General features: G+C 41.0%; 1 protein-coding gene across 4 annotated transcripts in view; it reads left to right on the forward strand.

Annotated features, from left to right (window-relative positions):
- PDE7B (phosphodiesterase 7B) overlaps window positions 1-17,561 on the forward strand; it is a 175,244-nt gene extending 157,683 nt beyond the window's left edge. For all 4 annotated transcript variants that reach the window (XM_032184947.1, XM_032184948.1, XM_032184946.1 and 1 more), the window contains 6 exons: window positions 367-498; window positions 5,550-5,641; window positions 6,655-6,799; window positions 8,794-8,890; window positions 12,000-12,080; window positions 14,468-17,561. In XM_032184947.1, the coding sequence (XP_032040838.1) occupies window positions 367-498; window positions 5,550-5,641; window positions 6,655-6,799; window positions 8,794-8,890; window positions 12,000-12,080; window positions 14,468-14,685 (765 nt within the window). In that variant the 3' untranslated portion in view covers window positions 14,686-17,561. The remainder of the gene's footprint in view (window positions 1-366; window positions 499-5,549; window positions 5,642-6,654; window positions 6,800-8,793; window positions 8,891-11,999; window positions 12,081-14,467) is intronic.
- The last annotated feature ends 5,097 nt before the right edge of the window (window positions 17,562-22,658 follow it).

Consider the following 22,658-nt stretch of genomic DNA (forward strand, 5'->3'; position numbering starts at 1 on the left):
ACGCATTTTAGTGTATGCTACTATACACCGACCTGCTTGTACACTTACTTCCTTTTTTTAAACTGAATCTTCTAGACTAAGCTCAAACACTCATATAACAAGCCATATCTTGTCCTGAAAAATAAAAGGATAAGGAATACAAGCTGTTGTAACATGTGAATGTAGTCTGATATACTTTATAGTTTTTTTTCAATAATGGCTTCAAAAAGGTTGAGCATGATTAATTTTAGTTTTGACATCTGTGTACTCCTACAAAACTGAGCAGTGCCATGATGTCAGCTGGTTTGTTTATCTGCCAAAGGGGGTGGGGGGGCAGGGGGAAGTGTTTACTGTTTGTGTTCTTGTTGTGATTAATGTGTGATTCAGCTTGCCAACTTCCTCACCCCATCGGACATCATGCTTGGACTGCTAGCTGCTGCAGCTCATGATGTGGATCATCCAGGGGTCAACCAGCCCTTTTTGATCAAAACTAAACACCACCTTGCCAGCCTGTACCAGGTAAAAACACTCTTCAGACTGGTAATATGTAAAATAATGTCAAGGAGGGTCTAAGCAACTTGCAGTGAGCTTTCACAATCATGAATGACCTACGTTGTAAGTCTGAACAATTTCAGCTATGCTTCTCACTGGGCATCTTTTCTTATAGCAAAGCTGCTGGACATGAGAAAGAAATTAGAAATATGCACTTTTGTTGAGGACATTTAAGCCAAATCAGTTGCTTTGGTTATTTCTAATGTAGATTATCTGGGTTAAGGAGCTCTGGGTAGGAGATTTAAAATCAGAGAAACGGTTTGTTTCATTTTCCTTCAGCGTAGAAGTAAACAACAAGAATGTCTTAAATTGGCATTTTGTTAAAAGAAACTTTAGCTTCATGTGGCTCTAGGAAAACTGAACGTTTCACGAATGTTGCAATTAAAAAAAAAAATAGAAGATAGTGGGGAAAAAATAGTTGTAGATATTTACACAACCATGCCTAGAGATATAAAGAAAAAACTTATAAGCAGCCACCATAGGTCATGCCACAGGCTGTTTAGACCTGTATCCTGTTTCTAAGAGCAGACAGTAAAGCATCTCAGAGAGAAACACAAGCCTGGGGTAAGTATAGTGTTGTCCTTCACCTGGTATTTATCCTCTTGTTCAAATAACTATCAGTGAATTCATCCTCTGCTGAATTTTGTGGTCCTTCCTGAACATATTTCTAGCTTTGGTCCATGGCAATTACTGTAGCTCTGGATTTTATCTATAATTATCATATATGTACTATCAAGCTATCTTCGTGTACATGTGTGCTTTATTGTATATGCGCATCTTTATTCTTTACATTATGTTTATATATACACACTTGGGCAATGCCATAAATCATTTTGGTTGCACTAACTGTAATTCGTAGTTAACAAATGGAGATTGTAGTGATTTCTATCCTTTGGAAGAATTGGCTTCAGCCTTTTTAAAAAGGTGTCAGAATCAGAATATCCTCAGTTAAAAATAAATCTAACTGAGGAAGACTCACTAATAGCTGGGTGCCTTTCTATACATAGTTAGTAAATGAAGAGTTTGCTGTGATTTGCTAAGTACTTGTAAGGAGTCTGTCTTGTTTTGCCCTGCTCAAGCAGCACTGGTGTTTAACATAAGTTGGATATGTAAGGGTTCGGTTTTCCTTCAGCCCTGGGAACAAGGCTGAGCCATGGGAGCCCCAGCCAGGACGTGGTAATGCTCAGAGACTCCAAACCTTGTGACTGGCCTAGTCACAGATTGGAGATCTTTTAATAGTCTTAAGTAAAAAATAAAATAAAATAATAGGATTTTTTTCTTTCCCAGTCTTGGGAAACCCTGTTTTAGGGTTCAATCCTCTGATACGACAGAGACTTCCTAGCATTCAGTCTTTAAAATAAATCTGTGCTACTCATGGTTTTTCAAAAAATAAGAAGTGGTGAAGCAACCTCTCTCAAAATCACAGTTGAAAACACCAGTCTGTAAGCCATCACATAGTTTTTTTCCCTGCATGGTTTATCTCCTATCCCCCAGCCTAAGCCATCAGATAACTAATGGCAATTAGACTTAATAAGGCAGTAGAGTGTTCCTGGGTGGAATAGCTGACTACTAATTGTTGGCAACATCTTCAGGGATTCTGGCTGCTTACATTTAACAGGGGAGTCATATGACTTCATGCTCAGTTGTCACTTGTTAACTTGACCTCTCCTTTTCCCTGCTCCCTGTACTTTAAACATGAGATACTAGACACTGTAGCGACTTCGATTTAAGTTCTCATATAGCAGCAGGCAAAGATCAGAAATTTACAGGAGTGGAAATATTCTGGAACGGATACGCAAGTGTGTTTTTTTGTTTGTTTGTTTGGTTGGTTTTTGAGTAACTATTAGTTGGATGCAAGGAAGTTCTTGGATACCTACACACTCAGTCCTGTTCTGGCTGGCCTTCAGTGTGGCCAAACTTTAGGCAAGCAGGCTTTCCATACGGAGTTTGGGAGAGCTCTAGGCCAGTACAGCAAGGTAAGACAGCCCAGAGGCTGGCAGTCTCTCAAGCTCAGCTGTGAGCCAGTTAGAGAGAAAACTGAAAAAGAGCCTCTTGCCATGCAAATAAAGCATTTGTTTGACAAAGATGGGCGATGCTCCAAAGTGGGAATTAAGTGTGTGCAGGGACCAGCAAGCAACAGCGTGCTTCTTCCTTCCCAGGGGAGCAGTGTTGAGATGGTAGACGCTGGCAGGTCCTCCTCTTCACGAGTACAGCAGTTCCAGACCACTTGTGGGGAAACAGGGGAGATGATAAAGCAGGTACAAATTTGGGCTGGAAAATGAGTTTCCAGGAACAAAATGAGGTCTGTCAGGGAGGAGGCCAATGAGCCCCAGCTCTCAATGTGCTCTGCTCTGTGAAGGTGGCTAGAAGTGAATACTGCCAATAGAGGTGTGGAGACAACAAAATCCAAGACACCTCTTTTGGGGTTCCTATTGTAGTTGAGGACGGATAGGAGAATAAACAAGAAAAATCATCCAATAAACAGTAAGGGAGGTAGGGTTTGGGGCAGGGGGGGAAGCACACAACAACATAGGCACTTAACACATGAAACTACAGTGTTTTGATTTGAAGTTAACTTTATTCCATATTTTTCCTCAGCTAGCCAGGTGTGATCTGTTTCACAGACAAGCTTGCTCTGCATTCTCTACCCAGAGAACTTTCTGTAATCATCTTGTTAGGTTTCTTTTGAGAAATTGCTTGCACACTTATGCTGACAACCAGGTATATCAGGCCCCTAAGCATAACGTGTAAGTCATACATCTTATAGTCAACAAACCCCAGCTCAAAAGACTACTCGTCACTATGAAAGGCCTATAGCTTGCATGGTTGGCTGAATCTGAGACTGAGGTCCCAGAAAATCACAGTATTTGCAGGGAAGTTGACTGAATCCGTCAACTTGAATCAGTCAGTTGTAAACTCTTTAACCATGCTGTCTTCTGAAGCACAGAAGGGAAGGATGTATCTGAAGCATCACAGAATGGTAGAAGAGAAATGCAGACAACCCAGTGGGAATTGTTGAGCTCTATCCCACTGCAGCTCTGGAAAGGATGTGGGGGCGTGGGATGCTCTGCAGGGAACCTCGGCTGAGAGGAGGTTTCAGGGGCTGGGGACATCAGATGGGAGCTGCAGGAACTGTGCATGCAGTCATGGTCTGCAGCAAGCATCAGCCTTCCCAAAGGTGACAGCCAGGCAGGGTTTGCCTACTTTACCTTAGGGTAGGAAAACGGCAGCCCATGAAACTGGAGCAACCACTGGTACCAGGATTCAGCTCTGAGATTAGGAAGGTGAAAGAAGAAAAAAGATATTGTGTCCTACTGTAGTCCCTTGTTTTTCTTGGTCAGGGTAAAGGGTTGCAAAAGTCCATCCTGATGTATTTAGGCAAAACGAGAAGGATATTTAAGTTGGCTGGTGAACAGAGTTGCTGTCAAAAGTAATTTAGACATTGCCTCGCTTGTTCTGATGGTTGGAAAATTGTTTTTTGTTGTTTGTTTTTGTTTTTTTTTTTTTTGTATCGGTAATTTCTATTAGGGAAGCAATAATTCAAAAAGCAGCAGAGCGTAGTGCAGAAAATATTGTAATGGCAAATCAATCAAATTTGTGTGCTCTCAACTTCACAGTAATTTTGAGCACTAAATGTCAAGAAAATTTTGGAAAGATGGTCAAAATGCAAACTGGATCTGGTTACTGGCAATCTTTTCTGTTTCGGTGGTCGTTCCATATAGTAGGATAACAACGAAGGAAAGGGAAACCTTAAGGTGAACATAATGCTGAGTCCTTCTTGGAGCAGTGGAGCTGTGCATCACATCCAACAGGAAAAAGCAGCACCACTTCAGCTACAGCTCAGAGTTGTGTGACTGTGTAGAAAGGAGACAAAGACCAACAGTGGCCAGAGAGAGGGATGCTGATGCTAGTTTCTTAGAAGGGAGCAACAAGGTGGAGTCCTTGTTCTGCTACCTGCCCAAAAGGTTGGGTTGTTTGTTTGTTGTTTGCTTGTTTGAATCTAGTGCTCATCTACTGAAAAAGCCACAGATAGTGCCCAAAAGATGTTGCAACTCTCCCAAGAGTGTCCCCATTGCTGGGTGACGGTCATCTCATTTGTACTGTGTGCTTTTTGTGTGTGTTCAGGGACTGAGTAGTTCATTTGAGTGTCTTTTTTTGAGCTGTGCCACTGCAGCAAACAGATTTGAGTTGTAAAAATTGTGCTAGAGGTTTCTGAAAAAGTTACATTGCTGAACTGTTCAGTGGTAGAAAGCATTCTGTGGACTAAATGGCTGATGATTGATAAGTGCATTGTGTGTTAGGACAGTAATATGAAATCATCAGACACAAGATACCCAATTTGTTATAATTTGCAGACGACCTATAAAGCTGTGTTTCTGTTCCCTGGGATTATTGTTTTTCCTGTCTAACTTTGTTTCCACTTAGTTGGAAGCAAACAAACAAGGACTCAAAATTTGTTGCAGACTCTGTTGCTGAAGCCTGCAGATGCTTAGTGATGCTGGTATCTTGTTTTCACTGAGCAGCTGCCAGGAGCTTCCAGTTCCCTGACTTCAAGGGAAGTTTGGCAGTCCAGTTTTCTTTTACTTGTCTGCTCTACATTCAGACTGTAGAACCTGAAAAGTCAGCTTGGGATCGGTACAAGGTAAACCATAAGCTAGATAAGATTTTGCAATCATGATTTAATTATTTTGTTAGTAGATCTTTTAGAATGTGAGCTACCTTGCACTCAGATGTGATTAACTCCTCTGTTCACAGCAGGGCTCAAAAAATGCAGAGTAGGACTCCAGGGTTGACCGTAGCTAGGAAACCTAGAAGCACAACGTCCTTAACTCTAGAAATCCAGAGCACTTCCTCATACCCAAAAGTGGCTAAAAAGCACACATTTTAGGCTCAAACTCTTTCATTTTGTTACAGAAAACAATTTCCAACCAGCTCTAGGCATCAAGTGATATGGCAAATGTGTATGTGTGCCATGTGCACTTACCTAATCCTTTATGTATTCCTTTTATTCATCCCAGAATGTTTCAGTGCTAGAAAATCATCACTGGAGATCTACGATAGGCATGCTTCGAGAATCACGGCTCCTCGCCCACCTGCCCAAGGAGGTGACGTAAGTGTCAGCTAGAGGAAAGAAATCATCACTGAAAAATTAATCCTTGGTTTCCTTCGCTCTTCTCAAAAGGACACAGGCAGAGAAGTCAGACTTCAGAGTAGGCTAAACATCCTGCTCTCTCTTGGTGCCAGTATGAAATCACGAGACTAAGTTAAACTGCAGAAGTATTTTCTAAGAATTTGCCTCTTCTGCAGCATGAGGATGGACAGGGTCAGTGGAAACATTGGGCATCCCAGCCAGAGCAGACCTTTTCAGATCCATTGTCATTTTTCTTTTACACAGCACCAACCAGACACGGAAAGATTTAATGACTAAAAAGCATGTGGTAGAAAAATCGAGGAGTTGGTTAAGTAGCTTAGAGGTTGCTAAGGAATCCCAGATATTGCAGAGGAGGTGTGGGGTTCCGTTTTCACCTTCTCTGGGTAAAGTGAGGGGGAAAAAAAAAGCAACTTCATCACCTAGGCAAAGGTGATGCTCATTTCCTACCTGCTGGTGTTGTTCAGTGCTTTTCCCACCAAGGAAAGGAGATGGAGCCAATGAACAGCCTGCAATACTAGGGTTTAATCACAGGTGACCTTGCCAAGAATGTAAACAAGTTGCCTGGAAGCAATAAGCTCCGTATTCCTCCAGAAATCCCTCACATCAGACTGACAACTTCTGTTCAGGCCTACTATAGAGTTGCAGTATTCAGGACCCCGCTCCGAGCAGCTGAAGTAAAACATGACCATTTTTCTAGATGCTCCATCCTGTTTATTTTTCCTTTCCTAGAGCTTTTTGGAAGCTGTCAGAACTACCTACACAAACTTTTTTTTTTCCATGTTATCCTTTCCTTCTGAAGCCCTTTAGGCAGCTAGAGCAGTTTTACCCCATCAGAGAATGACCACGAAGACCAGATCGGATCCATGAAGAACGAGGAAACTTTGTGCTAGCTATGGCCCATAGCAGGTTGCTTTGCACTGTTAGTGTTCAGTGGTATCATGACTAAAGGGGCTTGTTTTCCTTAATTGCAGACAGGACATCGAGCAGCAGCTCGGCTCCCTGATCTTGGCAACAGACATCAACAGACAGAACGAGTTCTTGATCCGCCTGAAGTCTCACCTTGACAATCAGGATTTGAGACTGGAGGATGCACAAGACAGACATTTTATGCTTCAGGTAACTTTTAAAATGATTTTTTTCCACTATTGTTTTCTTACTCATTTTTCAACTCATGCTATTTCCCAGTACACGTTAGAATAACATAGGGATAGTGTTTCTGAACAACAGCACTGCCTTACCTAGTGTCATAATCACTTTGCTTCTGCCACCTGGCATGTCAGACAAGCATAAGGTGCCTCTCATGTTTCCTTATGTAAGCTCCTTGAGTTAAAAAGCTGGCAATGCAACAGACGGAGGAGAGTGCCATATGCTGAGAAATGATGATAAGCCACTAATTACTTGATTTCCAGAACACTACATTTCTTCCCAGGTAATGCCTCGATTTTATTCTCCCTATGACAAGTGTCACTTCAGTGGTGTTATTTCCTACTGATGGGCAGGAGAGCAGCACCCTTCTTGGTGCTCTTCCAAGGCAGGCTGACACCAGGTGCCCAAGCCCTGGTCCTGCGACTGATGTTCAGAAAGTGCTGCTGCAGAGGCAGCTGTTGCCATGGCAGCAGGGGCTTTGCCATTGAATTGTAGCTAATGAAGAAACCATGTTTTATTTAAAAATCAAATAGATTCTCCCAGCTAAGCTGCAGTCATTAACAGGCCCTTCAGAGTAAACCTCTACCTATTAAAGCATTATTGGGATTAAAGTATCTGTATATACATGCTTCTGGGGAGAACTGACATCAATTTGCCTCTTAAGTGCACAAAGGAGTTAAAGTGAGCGTTGTCATTTACAAAACAAACATCTACACGTTATCACTTTGTTGAGGTTACGGGAAAGGTGACAGCTGCAGGGAAAGAAGTGCTGATCTGTTAATTCTTCCCCCTCCAGAAGCGTGGGAAATGTAGCAATCTGCTCGTCTGTCCTCCAAGAAACACGGCCTTCTGTCAGATTCCTGCACGGCCTGTGCAGGGCAGGATGATGGGTTTATCATATTTCTGGACAGATTAGGCAAGAAAGTTGTGCAAATGCCAGAGGCACAGGGATTACAGATCTCAACTATGGCAAAAAAAAATTCCTTGTGCACTTTCTTGAAGACAGATAAAAACTCGGACAGAGACATAGTGAGATTTACTTGTTTGGTGGATTATTTGTGAAAGAAAAAAAAAATCAAGAATTCTAGACTGGTCAGGATAGGTTAAAGAATGGTTGGAATGCTCTTTTAAGTACACAGTAACATTAAGGCTAATCAATTTAATCCAGAAAGAAAAGCGACTTTGGAGACTTCTCTCCTCCAGTTCACAGGTCTGAATTTATACAGGAAATATTTCTTATGTTTTCCTCTCCAGGTGCCAGAATGAATTCTGTCCTCTGTCAAACTAACTGACTGTGTTCGGTCTATCTAGGAAGAAGTGAGGTACACAACATCTTGTTCCAAGGCAGTAATGGATGGACCATTACATAGCTCGCTTTATGAAGCAGTTAAATGATTTTAAAATTCTTCTGCCCTCCTGTACTCATTCCCCTACAAAGCACTTAATAGCCCTGGTTAACTAAGTGAAACCAAGCCAGAGGCGGTGCACAGGGCCCTGTGCTTTGTAAGGAAAAGCACGTGGACATTAAAATGAAGTGTAGCTGAAGCGAGATGCAAGGTCACTCACTGAGACCACAGAGGAACAACGCCCAAACAGCCTTACACCAGCTTGGCTCTTCCTTCCCTCATCATCACTCACGGATGCTGAGCCAGGCAATCGGCAGGAGCCAACCTGAAGCTTTTGTTGGCTTACTCCTTTCAAGGGATATCCAAAAGACTTTGCCATCTTGGAATTTGGCCCTCCTCTTGTTCTCACTAGAGTAAAGCAGAGGGCTGAATGAAAGGTTTGTCTGCAGCTTAAGTAAATGCTCTTTCCTCAAAAGGCAGCTTTGGGTGAGGCTCAGTATCCCAAAGGTGATCTTAACCCTTCCCACCATCACTGGTGAGGCCTGAGAGTTTCACGACTGTTGGAAGCCCTGCTAGATAATTTCTTGTCTCACCTCTGCTTTTCCCCTTTGCTTTCAGATTGCGCTCAAGTGTGCTGACATCTGCAACCCGTGCCGGCTGTGGGACCTGAGCAAACAGTGGAGCGAGCGAGTCTGCGAGGAGTTCTACCGGCAAGGTCAGCCCCTTCCCCGCCTGCTCTCAGGCACGGTGTGCAGCAGGACAGAGGGCTGACCCTGGCAGGGAGCATTCAGCCCTTTGCCTTGAAATCTCCCCCAAGGACAAGCAGTTGCACGGACACACTGCCTCATCTGGAAAGGAAGGCGGAGCAGAGGAGCAGTGAGGATTTACGTGACCCAGCTGCTCTTCTAGCAGGAGGGAGGCAGAGCTGTGCCGTGCCTCAGCTCTTGAATTTTGCTGAAGAGCCCACGGCTTGGTTCCTCGCTGAGAACCCTACAGCCGTCGTTAGCTCTTGTGAGCTGAAACTGCGCCAGCATCATACCGCTAGCGACTGCATTTTATCTCACTTTTCAGACTCTCACAACTCCTACAAGAGGCTCAGCCTCCGTGTTTCCCAGATATGACACACTCTTCTGCATAGAAACGCAGAGAAAGAGTTCAAATTCAGTTCCCAGCACAGTAAGCTTCCCTAACATGTTTCAAATGGCCAAAGTAGGCAAGCCAACACTCTGCTAGAACCTATTGCAAATGCTTTCAGACCCCTGCGGAGAACTCAGTCATGCAGGGCCTTTTTTAAACACAGTAATTGCACCATTTGGCTCTATCTGCATAGGCAAGGTCATGCTGTGCTACAACACGGACAGGGTGCAGCAGAGTTTAATCACTGCTAAATTCTTTGTTTGCAGCATCCTGAGAGCCTAAGGCAAGTGGTACAAACACTGGAAGAGCACACAATGAAGTACTCAATTCACTTAAAACTCTGCAGTACTAAGTTAAGCCACATTTGGGCTGGTACCTGGTACAGTTAGTCCGGAACATTAATGAACAAGGACAAATAGTTCAACAAGTTAATTTTTAGCCAGCATCAGTTCAAGCTGGTGAAACGTCTTTGATGCTTTTGAAGCAACATAAGCAACTTGCAAGATGCAGGTTTATTTAGTCAGATGTATAGCCAAGGCATAATCAATATCTAACATGAGGACAGGGTCCCAGTTGTCTGAAATCTCACCATTGGGGAGTACTGAGGGACAATGCTGTGAAAGACAGCAATCTCAGCTCTTACAAACTTAAGCTTTTTCCCTAAGACTCAAGATGCATTAGTAAAACTTCTATAACATACCTCTGAAAGGGGACACAGGAGCATACAAGACCAGTTAGAGCTGTAACAAGGGGGAAAAGGGCAATTATGTGGGAGAACCTACAGAAGCAATGGTTTGACTGTCACTGGTGGCTGTGTAATCTTGGTGATACAAAAAAAACAAAAACAAACAAAAGAAAAAAACAATAAACATTGTATTTAGATACCATTACCACTTAAAAACATATTCTTGTAGACCTCGTTACCCCCTTACACACAATGCTGAGGCACAAAGGTATTTTTTTGTCACTAAGGTTGGTATTTGGAAATCATAGCTCTTATGGTCAGAATTTTAACTGTAGATGAGGTAGATAATTAATGCATTGATTAATCTTCCTGCTGTATACAGAAGTTTGAATTTTTTTTTGTATGAAATGTTTCTAATGCCATTTAAATAGACTTAAACCCTGATTTTCCAATCATCTGGTGCATCTACACATGTCAGTAAATAAAATATACACATCAGTTAGATTTGTAGGGATCAGCTGTTCCCTGAACAATTCCTAATGCAAACCTTTCATAGAAAAATAGCTTAAACTGATCCTAATAAATTCGAGGATCTCTGTACAGCAAAAAGCTTAAAAGTGGATCATTTGAATGGGCATTTCAAAAGTCAGTTAGGAACAGAGGGAACATAATGCAACTTGATTTGTTTATATAAAGCTGGAATTGGCAAGGAACAAGATTCAAGAAAATGGCTCATGTTTAAACGATATTCATGCTCAGTTTCTCTAGAGGTTATAACATTGGTTGAAAGGTTTCCCCCAGCGTGAGAGTTCTCAGCAACCAATTCATGCAGTTACTTTTCTAGCAACTTGGAACACACACAAAAAAAAAAAAAAAAAAAAAAAAAAAAAAAGGACCATCCTTTAAGTAAGTTCTTACCATGCTAAGAAAAATCTTGTCTTTCTCAATTAAATGGCTTGTCAAAGACAAGATGTTGGTACAGTTTGAGCCATACATGCAAACCATTTGGAACCCAGCATACTTACATCACTGGAGTTCTCTTTTATCTGTCAAAGATTTCTTGAAGTGGGTAGAAGGGAAGAAGAGAACAAACAAGCTGCACATTTGGAAACATAAACTCACTTTGTCTCAGTGTTGATGAATAGTTCCTTTTGATTGTTTGTGAAGCTCAAAACATTTCCCTGGTATTTCCTAAATATCTAGTTAAAACTGAAAATACGCCCCTCACTTACATTTAAGAAGCTATTTCATGCTGCAGGGAGGAGAAGGGGAAAGCTTAAAAATGCACATAGTATGTACTGGGCTATAGAGGCCAACCAGCACTAAACCATTTAAGTCAAAAATCAGAGGGGACAATTAAAAAAAGCTTTTAAACAAAATCAGTGGATTTGAAGCAAAATGTTTATTTTGAGGTTGAATGTAATGTTTTGTCTGATTTATGGGAATGTTTCTTCTAAACAGCACTCACAACATCCTTATTATTAAATATATTAGTAAATAAAAAGGACAAGCAGCACAGCTTAGCTTATAGGTAGCAGGTCTCATCACTACCATACTGTGGCTAGGAAAGAGTCTGTACTTCTAGGCTTCATTGAGCTGGCCTTTAACAGCAATTTTCACAAGCACACAAGAGCAACTCACACAACCATACTAACCAAGATGAGGATTTTTTTTCTAGAATATGTTTTCTGCAGTTTTCTAGTAGGAAGTGAGAGAGGCTATTTTTAAAACGAAGGTCCTCAGAACACTTAAGTGCTCACATTTAAAGTTCTTTCAAAACTCACCTTTCCTTAGAGATATTTTTCTTTCTATGCTTGCTTAGTTTCTCTGATGCTTGAAAAAAAAGTCCAAAAAATGAAAGTACTTAGACATCTAACATGGTTTTCATTGGTGCAAGACTACAACTGATTAAATCCACATAGTTGCAGTCACCGTACAAGTCTGATGTAGGTATGGAGAACAGACATAAATGGCAGCAAATTATTTTCTTTTTACATTGTAGGTGACCTGGAACAAAAATTTGAACTGGAAATAAGTCCTCTTTGTAATCAGCAGAAGGATACAATACCAAGCATACAAATAGGTAAGTTTTAGCTTCATCCTGTTCTCTTCATGTTTATCGCAGTATGGCACAAGCTCAAACAGAAACTGAAACACGATATGCAATAAAATCCATCTGTGACATAAACCCAGTGAATCAACAGCCAAGGTCAACTTTGTGAATCCCGAACACTTGATCTAGGATTGACTTCATGAGATGACACATGACCTTACCTCGAGGATGATCAGCCAGGTGCAAGCTTATTTCAATGGAGCAGTTTTGTTATTTGCGATGATGAGAGAAAGCATCCCCACAACAGTTAAGCATACTGAGAAGCATTCCAGTTTAAAGTGTTGTCACCATAATTTTTCTGTCCAGTTTCCCACAGATTCTTCATAAACACTCCGTATCACAATGCTCCTGCAGTAGCAGGTTGCTGCAGAATTGGGAGCAGGAGGTGAAAAGATGACTGATTCATTAAGAGCCTTCAGACCATATTCATTGTTCCCCTAGTAGCAGTTCTCTGGAGATTTAGGGGCAAGAAGTCAGGACACAAGTTTCTCCATCTTCCCATCTTTTTTCAACACTTTAACTTGTCCTCCACAAACCCTGTAGAGCACTGAGCAATTTTCACTTCTCCCCTCTTGTTGCACCTTGACATCCCCACAGCCTCCCTGTGCAGGACAGCAGATTGATCTCAAGCAGGGAGCATGACCCCAGGGCAGCGTTTGCAGAAAACTCTCAGCAGCCCAGTGGTTAGCTTGCAGTTGGTGTTCCCATAAATGTATCTGCAGTTTCACACCATATGCACAGGATGCTAAGTAGACAGCTGTGTAGCTATGCAATACTACCTGTCTCACAGCTGCTAAGGTGTCTCACAAGTGCTGCTAAGGTGTTCATCTTCCTTTCCCCCTGCCAGAAAAAAAACATGAGGCAGAAACAATTATTTAAAATAAATTGTCTGATAACAGACAATACTGGTGGGCTTTTTCTCTCACATAATTGCTTGGGCAAAGCTGATTCACTTTACTAGAGAGATCAGGTTCAGCTTAACTGATGTAAAAACTTTACTGCAGCTAGGTTCAAACACCCAATAAAACTTAAACAGGGCTCATCCACATAAATAATTCATTTAGGAGCAGCAAAAAAAAAATAATATATGTATATATACAGCAAAGTTAGCCACAGCTTACAGTTTAGAGCCACCTCAGGTCACAGCTACCCACCCTGAGCTTCCCCCAGTCCCACCTGCACTGCTCACTCCCCATGAAGCTGCACAGTTTCTCTTCCATTCATGCTGGCAACTCAGCTAACAGTCCTGACATGGATGTCAATGTTCTTTAACTAGAAGAACCCGGCAGACCTCAGACACCAGCCACAGGGTTTGCAGCAATCCCCAGATAGCAATTTCATTTTGTGTCAGGCCTGTCCAGCCATTTCACAATTATAAACCCAACCATATAAAGGTTACAGCAGCCTACAGACACGTAAGACATGATGTGCAAATAAACCTACTACATTTTCTCTGTACCCATACAACAAGAAAACAGCTGTTTTTAAAACATTTGGTTTTTTTCTGAGCTCCTTTTTGTTGGAATCAAACTGCAGTTTAAATCTTAAAAGCGTTTGCATTTGTTTTCTTCTATCAAAGAGATTTTGTAACAACTCACTTAAATACAAGCCACCCCTGCATAGAGTAGGTGTTGTCGGCTGTACTCGTACAAAAGCCAACCCAAAGTTAAAGCCATTCCCCTGTGGGTCAGAATAGACAAACCTTTCTGACGCAGAGAAGCTGTGGCATAGTCTTCCCATGTGACAGTAAAGGTCAGCGCACAAATTTCAAGCACTGTCCTTGTCTGCACTCTGCAGTACAAAAGGCATCTATGACATACAGCGTAGCATACAGAAGCCCTCAAGTTAATACACGCCCGGAAAGCTCTGGAATGGGAAGCAGAATAGCCACAGCAGCACTCACTGCTTTTGTAGTGATGACCTCAGGTACATGATGGTGCCCAGACACCACTACAGCCCATTCTCAGCTCTCTCAACCTAAATAAAAAAGAAACCTGTCCAAACCAACCATTCAATAAAAAGAATCATTACATAGGAAAAAAGGGGTCATTCTAATATGTATGGAAAAAAATCACAACCATCACATGTGATTGTACGTAGGTTACTTTCTAATTTGAAATCTCAGAGTAGGATGGTCTCTGACATTATTTACACATACAGATAGATCCAGACCTTCATCATATGCGCTGGTCAGAAGTCGCCAGTTTCAAGAGGAGCTGACAACTGCTGGAGGGGTTATTGTTACTTCTCTTCAAGGTTTCTGCTACTTGTATTGCTGTATTCTCTTGAGGCACTCTCTGGGGAAATGCCCTCAGGGAATGAATTTGTTCCTCACCTGCTGTACTTTCTTTCCCCAGGGTTCATGACGTACATTGTAGAGCCACTCTTTGAGAGGTGGGCCCAGTTTACAGGAGATACCCCCTTATCTGAAAATATGCTAAACCATCTCAGGAGGAACAAGGCCAAGTGGAGGAGTTTGCTCCATAAGCAACACAGCAGTAGTAGGAGCAATGACCACTCAGGTCAAGTGACTGGCAGCCAGGAACAGACTTTAAATGAAGAAGAGACTCCTTAGTGGCAGCTTTGCACTTTTCCTTATAGCACTGCTATCTCTGTCTTGATCACAGCAGCAAGCAAAACCCCGGGGAGCTAAGAGCCTGTTGTCAAGACCATGGAAAGGGAAGAAACAGCAAAGCAGAAGCTGTAAGGGTCCTCATGAACAAACCCACGGTTCTGCTGGGTTCCTTTCTGGATCTCCTTCATCTTCCTCTCCCCCTCTTCGTTCTGCGCATGCCTGATGCCATTCGTCACTTCTGATCACGAACTGCCTGAATGCGGAGTCCCAGCCAGCAGTACTGAAGCCGGGTCAGTTACTGCTGCCATGAAGCAGGGAAGATTACTGAGAAAACAGAGGAGATAGTGGCACTCTTGGTTATGTATTCATTTACCATGAGTCATACTGTGACATATGTATATAGGCCCAGAGCACCATACACTTTCCAGTCTGGCAGCTGGGCTGCACATTAAACCACCAGCATCTTCAGAACCCAGAGGACACTGGTTGAGTGAGACAGCGCTCACAGAGGGCAGAGAGAATCTGGTTATTTTAGTAATTAAAATAAAAACCTTTTTAACTTTTGTATTCTGTGCACTAAACAGATCTATAAACCTTGGACTGAAGTTACTCTCCATATACACAACTCCAGTGTAACAAGGCTCATTTTGGTAATCATTTTTATGCCACTTTGGATAAAAGACAGGCATCTTCTCATTGCAAGGAACAGTATTCCCTCGCAAATGAAAGGGAAGGTGTTGTACAGTCTAAACCTTTAAAACATGAACAGATCTATCTTTTGAGTACTGTTTCAAGTAACATGTTTATATTCATACGTGTACATTTTCTGTAAATACGAAGCGCTACTGATTCCCATGCCAAAATACTGGAGTACTGTGGGATTGCTACCTGTAAAAACATTGGCACTGTGAACAGAATACTGTTAGTTTTAATACAAGAGAAAGCATTTGTAAATATGGTATAGAGTTTATTAATATACACCATTGTTTGTGGATAAAAGCCTTAACTTTTAGCATCCTTCATTTTCTGATAGCTGCCAAAACCATACGATTATGATTCTGAACTGCCTTTCCACTATCAAAGGTGTATCAAAGGTCATTAAGGAATGAAGTCTGGCAGGATAACTTCTTGAAAACTTCAAACACATTCCATATGGGTCTGTGCTGTTAATTCATGGCACCTTGCACATTCAGTCTAGGCAAATGCTTCACAGAGCCTGAAGTTTAAGTTCAAAAAACAAACAAACAGAAAGGTAAAAGCCAAAACCCCACAGCAACACCACATAATATGACAATTCAACACAACTAACATTTATTCTAGAGTGTGAATTTCTATTAAATAGCATAGTGATCTACAAAGCACGACATTCTAGTAATTCTGGAGTCCGATTGTTTTCTCGAGTGATGTTGTAGTGTAGCTGATATTCTCCCCCACATTCCCTACTTAGATAGCTGGCATCTAAATAAATTTATATTTTTTTTAATTTATAAAATAAAACAAAAAATCTTCAACAGACTGCTAGATCTGTCTCACTCACTGAAGGAAATAAAATACTTTCCAGGCAATCTGTTAAGAAAAATCCTTTTACCTACCGTAATAGCTGAGGAATTCTATGAACCCTATGTTCTCTTTGTTTTTGAAAGATACATGGCCTTATCTATGTCATAACCTCAGATCAGATATTCTTCTGTAAAGCTTTCCTTAAGCTTCAATCGTTTCAATGAGATTGCATTCTTGGACACTACTGTATTGCACCAAAGTGATTGCCCTCTCCCCTGCCCCCAGAAAAAACTAGTTGTATTCAGTCAAAGTGCAATGTTGTTGTAAGCCCCCAGTACATCAAATCAGCATAACTCTTTTACAAAATATCTGTCCATATAATCATGTTTGGACACGATTACTTTGGACAGGCCAACAAAGAAAGCACTTAAATAGGCACTAGAAGGTGTTTGAGAAGATAATGCTCACTTAAAGAAGTGCAAGGGAGATGTAGCATTTTTTTTCCATTGCAGGGAACATTGACTTTGTTAGACAAAAATTTTGTGCGCATAAGGTGACTAATATGTTTAAAGGAAAACAAAAAGCATAAGGTTTAGTAAGGGATGTTTTAGCCTACTAATTTATTGGACATGTATCTTCAGAGAAAGGGACTGAAATCCAGTGAAATAGGAAGGTGAAATCACTAACTATGAGAAAACAAAGCATCTTGGGAGAGATGCTTTTCTTCTCCTCTACCATTTTATAAGCTGTAAGTGGTAGAAAACATTCTTCTTCCTCCCTCTTCTAAATGGGACTCACATATTAGAAGTACGATAACCATCAAAGAGAGGGAGTTGTTGTAGAATAAAATTATTTCTAACTATAGGACATAAACGCCTTTTTAACCACCTGATGGTGGGGGTGGGAGTATCACCGCTTTATGGCTTTTTAGATATATCTTTCCTTCTGACAGATTTAGGACAATTATTAGGACATTATACAAGCAGTATAATGTGCTGCCTACAAGCACTTAAGTACCTACAAAAGAATATCATTTCCCTTGTTTTGCCTTTTTACTAAGAAATTGAAGCCATTTTCCATCTAGTTCAAAGAATTTTTAAAAATGTTCTGAGGTTTAGTTAAATAAACCTGGCATCTAGCAGCATAAAAAGCTCTTGACAGACACATTGTTGTGCTGTTCCTGAGGAGCTTCCAAAAAATAGGTCCAACAGGAGAGCTTAGTGCACATCAAGACCTGCTATAGCTACAGTACAACCAAGACCTTTTCTGTAATTAGAGCCTATGGGGCCTATTACGAGACTGCTCTCACCAAGTTAAAGCTTCCTAATAAACTTTGAAAATCTGCTCTTAAAATGAACAGGGTTTTTTGTTGTTGTCGTTGGTTTGGTTGGTTGGGGGGTTGGGGGTTTGTTGGCTTCGGTTTTTGTGGGGTTTTCTGGTTTTTCTTTTGTTTGTTTGGGGGTGAGGGTTTGGGTACACCAAGCATACTTGCTAGATTTCAATCACCTTGTCTAATGAAACAACATTTGAAATAGGTTCAGGGTGCCTCCAGAAATGCTTCTGTAGTTGTAAGCCAAACCCATTACACAAGACTGGGTCTGGACCAATTTGCCTCAGGTGCTCTAAACAGAAGTGAGCTGAAAAATTAGGCTCTGGCAGCAGATGTCTGGCAATGAGATTCATTGGGGTCTGTAAGGCAAAATGCTATTGTTTGATTTCCCATAGACGACGGCAAATCAGACCTGATATGGCCAATTCAACAGCACCAGTGCTCAGTATATGCTGTTGTGATACATGCTTGGTATTCCCTGGTTTGGAGGATATTTCGGTGCTGGGATTTCTCCCCAGAATACCAACAGAATGCTGGATGAACTGAGTGGAAAAATTTATATGCAGATATATCAAGTATATGGATGTTTGTGCTGTCAGCCCTATTAGCCATTTTACAGAAAGGCCATGTAAATTATTTCTCTTTCTTACTGGGACAGTGCAGCTAAAAGATTCTGCAGTTTTAAAATAGTTAGGCTTTTCATATATGTAATGAAGGAAGCAGAGAATCAGTAAAAACAAGAGCTTAACACACTAACTAAGCCACACAAATACAATTCACTTGATTAAAACTCGGTTTCTTTAAATGCGGATTTTGTTTCATCAGAGACAAATTCTGTGTAAATAATTATTTTATTTTTCTTTTAAAAAAGAGTGGTGATAAGTGAATTTTTTAGCATGGTTAAAATAATGCATACGTATGCACTTTCATTAAGTAAAGGTTTGACCAGCCTTTGCGTTTCTAAGGGTCAACATTCTGGCCACCAACCAAAACAGGGAAAAAAAAAAAAAAGGAGTATGAAAAATGTGTGCTTTTGAAAAACACAGACAGAGGAATAGGTGCCATTAAGTAGAGTCTATGGAGGATCTGCAGTTCTGTCTAACCTAGTATTGAACACATTGATATTTTTTGTATGAAGTATCGGTTTTTGTGGGGAAAAAAAAAAAAAGCAAAGTCACAGTATGATCAGTGAGAAGGTTGCTACCACAGTAAATGTAATAAACCAGTTTTCAAACTGCATAGTTATCTCACCAGCTTTTCTAAGCTCTGATTGAACTATTAGAAGTTTGCAGCAAAACAGACAGAATGCATGTGAGCCCTTCTGAACCGACTCTCTTGAAAAGGAGAAACACTCAAGTAGTCACTTTTTTATTTTCAGGTATCAGTCAGGATAACATACATAATTTATAGCCTTACATTCTAAGTTACTCAGCTAAGCTGTCCATAAGGTTCTCCCATTCCCCTCCTGATGCCACCACCCCCAGCTCATGGTCTACAGAGCTAATACTTAAATTTGAATTAAGATCCTGCAAATCCAAAAAAAAAAAAAAAGACATGCCAAAACCCAAATAAAATAATAATAAAATAATAATATTAAAAAACACACACACGGCAAGCTTCATGCCATGAATATCATGAATATGTATCCAAAATACCTTGATTGGTGCAAACTATTATTGTATTATTTGTTTCTATAATCCATCCAATATTTTAGGTACATAAACTTTAAGTGCAGAGCATAAGTTTGACTTGGATGTAAAATATATTCTGCTTATCTTTGAATTCAAGATTGTATATGTCATGTTTATTGTAAAGCATTTTATATATACATATTCACATATCTTGTACAACTCTACGGGCCAAACACTGGTCCCACCAACTTCACTGGGACCAAGAATCAGCCCCCATATGTGCGTATATATGCCATATGCATCATTCTGAAAGGAAGCACTAGATTGTGTGAAAATGCTGTGACTGCTATGCAGTGATGCCAAGAGACTTAACTGTACCTTTTTTAACATACTGCTGTAAGTATTCATCATGTCAAAGAATGACAACTAATAAATAAATAAACAAAAAAGAAAGTGTCCAAAGTTCTTTGGTATAACCAGTTGATTAGAAAGCATGTCCTTAATTTGCTGAAGACACTGGATTGTCAAGACAGCAAAACTTCTGTTGCCATCCTCCCACTGCCTCGCCTTCCTACCAACAGAGAAATCATGTCTGTTGCACTGTTTCTGAAATGAACTTCTGTCTAAATTCACCCTTAGCTTTGCTCTAGGGATGGAGTGCAAATGGATTTACCACTAAAGAAAGTATTTCTGTATCTTTCTCTTAAATATACAGTGGAAGGATTTTCAAACCTCGGGGAAAACATTTCCCTGTTTAAGTATTTAAATAACAGGGAATTGTCTTTTACTATTGTTTCGGTCAGCATGGATTCACCAAGGGGAAATCATTCCTGACCAACCTCATAAACTTCTATAATGAAATCACCAGCCTGATGAACAAGGGGGTAGCTGTGAATACTGTCTTCCTGGACTTCAGTAAGTTTGGACTTTCCCCTGTAGGATCCTCATAGAGAAGCTACTGATGTATGGGCTGGATGAGCAAACAGGGAGGTGGGTCCAAAACTCTGAACAGCCAGGCCCAGAGCATAGTAGTCAGTGGTGCAAAGTCTAGTTGGAGGCCAGAAACAAGTACCCCAGTGATCAATACGGGCTCTAGTCCTATTTAACATCTCCATTAATGATCTGGACAATGTAAGAGTGCACCCTCAGCATATTCACACAAACGACCCAAAGTCAGACATGGGAGACTGACAAGAGGGCTGTGCAACCATCCACCAGGACTTTGACAGTCTGAAGAGGTGGGCTGACAAGAATCTCATGAAGTTCAACAGGGAGAAGCACAGAGTCCTGAACCTGGGGAGGAACAAACCCAGCACCAGAACATGCTGGGGGCAACCCAATTCTGCAGTAAAGGAGCTGGGAGTCCTGGGAGTCACCAGGTTGCATGAGTCAACAGTGGGCCTTTGCTGCCAGTATTCTTGGCTGCGTTAGGCAAAGTATAGGCAGCAGGTCAAGAGAAGTGATCCTTCCCCTCTACTTAGCATTGGTGAGGCCACACCTAGCATACTGTCTCATTCTGGGCCACCCAATACAAAAGAGACGTGGACATACTGGAAAGAGTCCCCCAGAGGGCTACTAAGATACCAAGGGACTTCAGCATCTCTCCTATGTTGAGTGTCAGGAAGAATTGGATCTGTTTAAAGTCTGGAAAAGAGGAGGCTCTGTTTAAAGTCTGGAAAAGAGGAGGCTCAGGGGAAGAATCTTATTAGTGTGTATAAATACCTGAAGGGAGGGCGCAATGAAGACAGAGCCAGGCTCTTTTCAGTGACGCCCAGTGCCAGGAGAAGAGGCTGTGGGTACAAACTGAAACACAGGAGGTTCCATATGAACACCAGGCAGCACGTCTTTACCTTGCGGGTGATGGACCACTGGCACAGGTTGCCCAGAAATGTTGTGGAGTCTCCCTCCTTGGAGATCTTCAGAAGCTGCCTGGACAGTACTGGGCACCCTGTTCTGGGTGTCTCTGCTTGAGCAGGGGGGTTGATCCAGAAGGCCTCCAGAGGGTCTTCCAGCCTCAACCGTTCTTTTCATAGAATGGCCTGCATTGGATGGTACCTTAAAGATCATCTAGTTCCCACCCCACTGCCACAGGCAAGGATGCCACCCACTGGATCAGGTTGACCAAGGCCCCATCCAGCCTGGCTTTGAATTCTGCGATTCTCTGGCTCAGTTCCAGTGTCTAGTTCTCCTTAATATCACTGCTCAGTTTTAATTTCACTTTTCATTTGTGGACCGTGTTATTTATGATACATGCAACATATATGAGCTTTGTGAACTTTAACTGAAAATATTAAAAGCATTGACATTCTCCACAGGTGCATGCTTCTAAGTGAAAAATGTTATTGCTGATAGACATTTTGCCACTGCTGGGACTCTTCTTGTTGATTTTGATACGCTTCTAAAGCCAGAATTTATCCATTACCTCAAAGTCTTTGGAAACAATGCTCACAGTTTGTGCAGAGCATATGCCACAACAGAGTCAAATATAGGACCAGGAAATATCTTTGGTTTCAGTGTTATTTAGACAGTATTTTAAATGCACTCTCTGGAAGGAAAAGAGAAAAAAAAAAAAAAAAAAGAGAGAGAGAGAGAGAGAGAGAAAGAAAGAAATCCTTCAGAATCATAAGAAAAAGCATTTCCATATGTCCCTGAATGCAAGCTGGATTGCAGAACAGATTCTAGAAGGAAACCCCTTGGAGATCTGTCCTATATATGGATGGAGTTGTGATGGTTTCTCCAGAAGTTTTACATTGTCAGCATTGGAAAACCACTCAGAATGTTCCAGAATGGATTTTAGCAGTGTTAGTTTCAACAACAGCTAAATCAATACATCTTCCTACTGTGCATAGCCACTGTCTGTACAGATGTTGATGTTTAATGGTTCAATACAAATATAACGTAGGCTAGCATGTTGAAATGAATCACCAAACTTAACAGCAAAAGAAAAATTAATAATATGACTAAAAAAATAAATATAATTGAACAGACAGATTGAGAGCTTCTGTTTTCCCAAATCCTAGCAAGGGAAAACAAAGTAAAAATTAAAAAAAAAAAAAAAAAAAAAAAAAAATGGAAGTCGCTGCGACAAAAAACATTTAAATTCGGCTATCTGTTTAAAGGTTAAAGGGTGCTGAACATTTACATAAACAAAAAGAAAATCCATGGATAAAAACAAGTATTACTAAAATCATAACCTTGTAGAAAATGTACTGTACATAAATCAAGCTTTGGTCTAGAGCAAAACTTTCATGCCCTACTAATGCAGGTCAGGAACTGTTACAGTCCAAATCCAAAGCTTTTACTTGTATATTCAGAGGATTCCTGTGAACTTAGTTCATGCATAAGCATGCTCATGAAAGAAATGTAGCTCCAAAGAAAATAAAACTAGCGTTGGATCTATACATGTATTTGATACCTGGCCTCGTTTCTATAACAGGACCTATCAACACCTGGAGGCAAACTCAGGGCTACTCACTGCAGGCAATCAAAATCCAAAGAAAATAGGAAGTACT

Source organism: Aythya fuligula, chromosome 3 (genome assembly GCF_009819795.1).
Source record: "Aythya fuligula isolate bAytFul2 chromosome 3, bAytFul2.pri, whole genome shotgun sequence".
NCBI lineage: Eukaryota > Metazoa > Chordata > Aves > Anseriformes > Anatidae > Aythya > Aythya fuligula.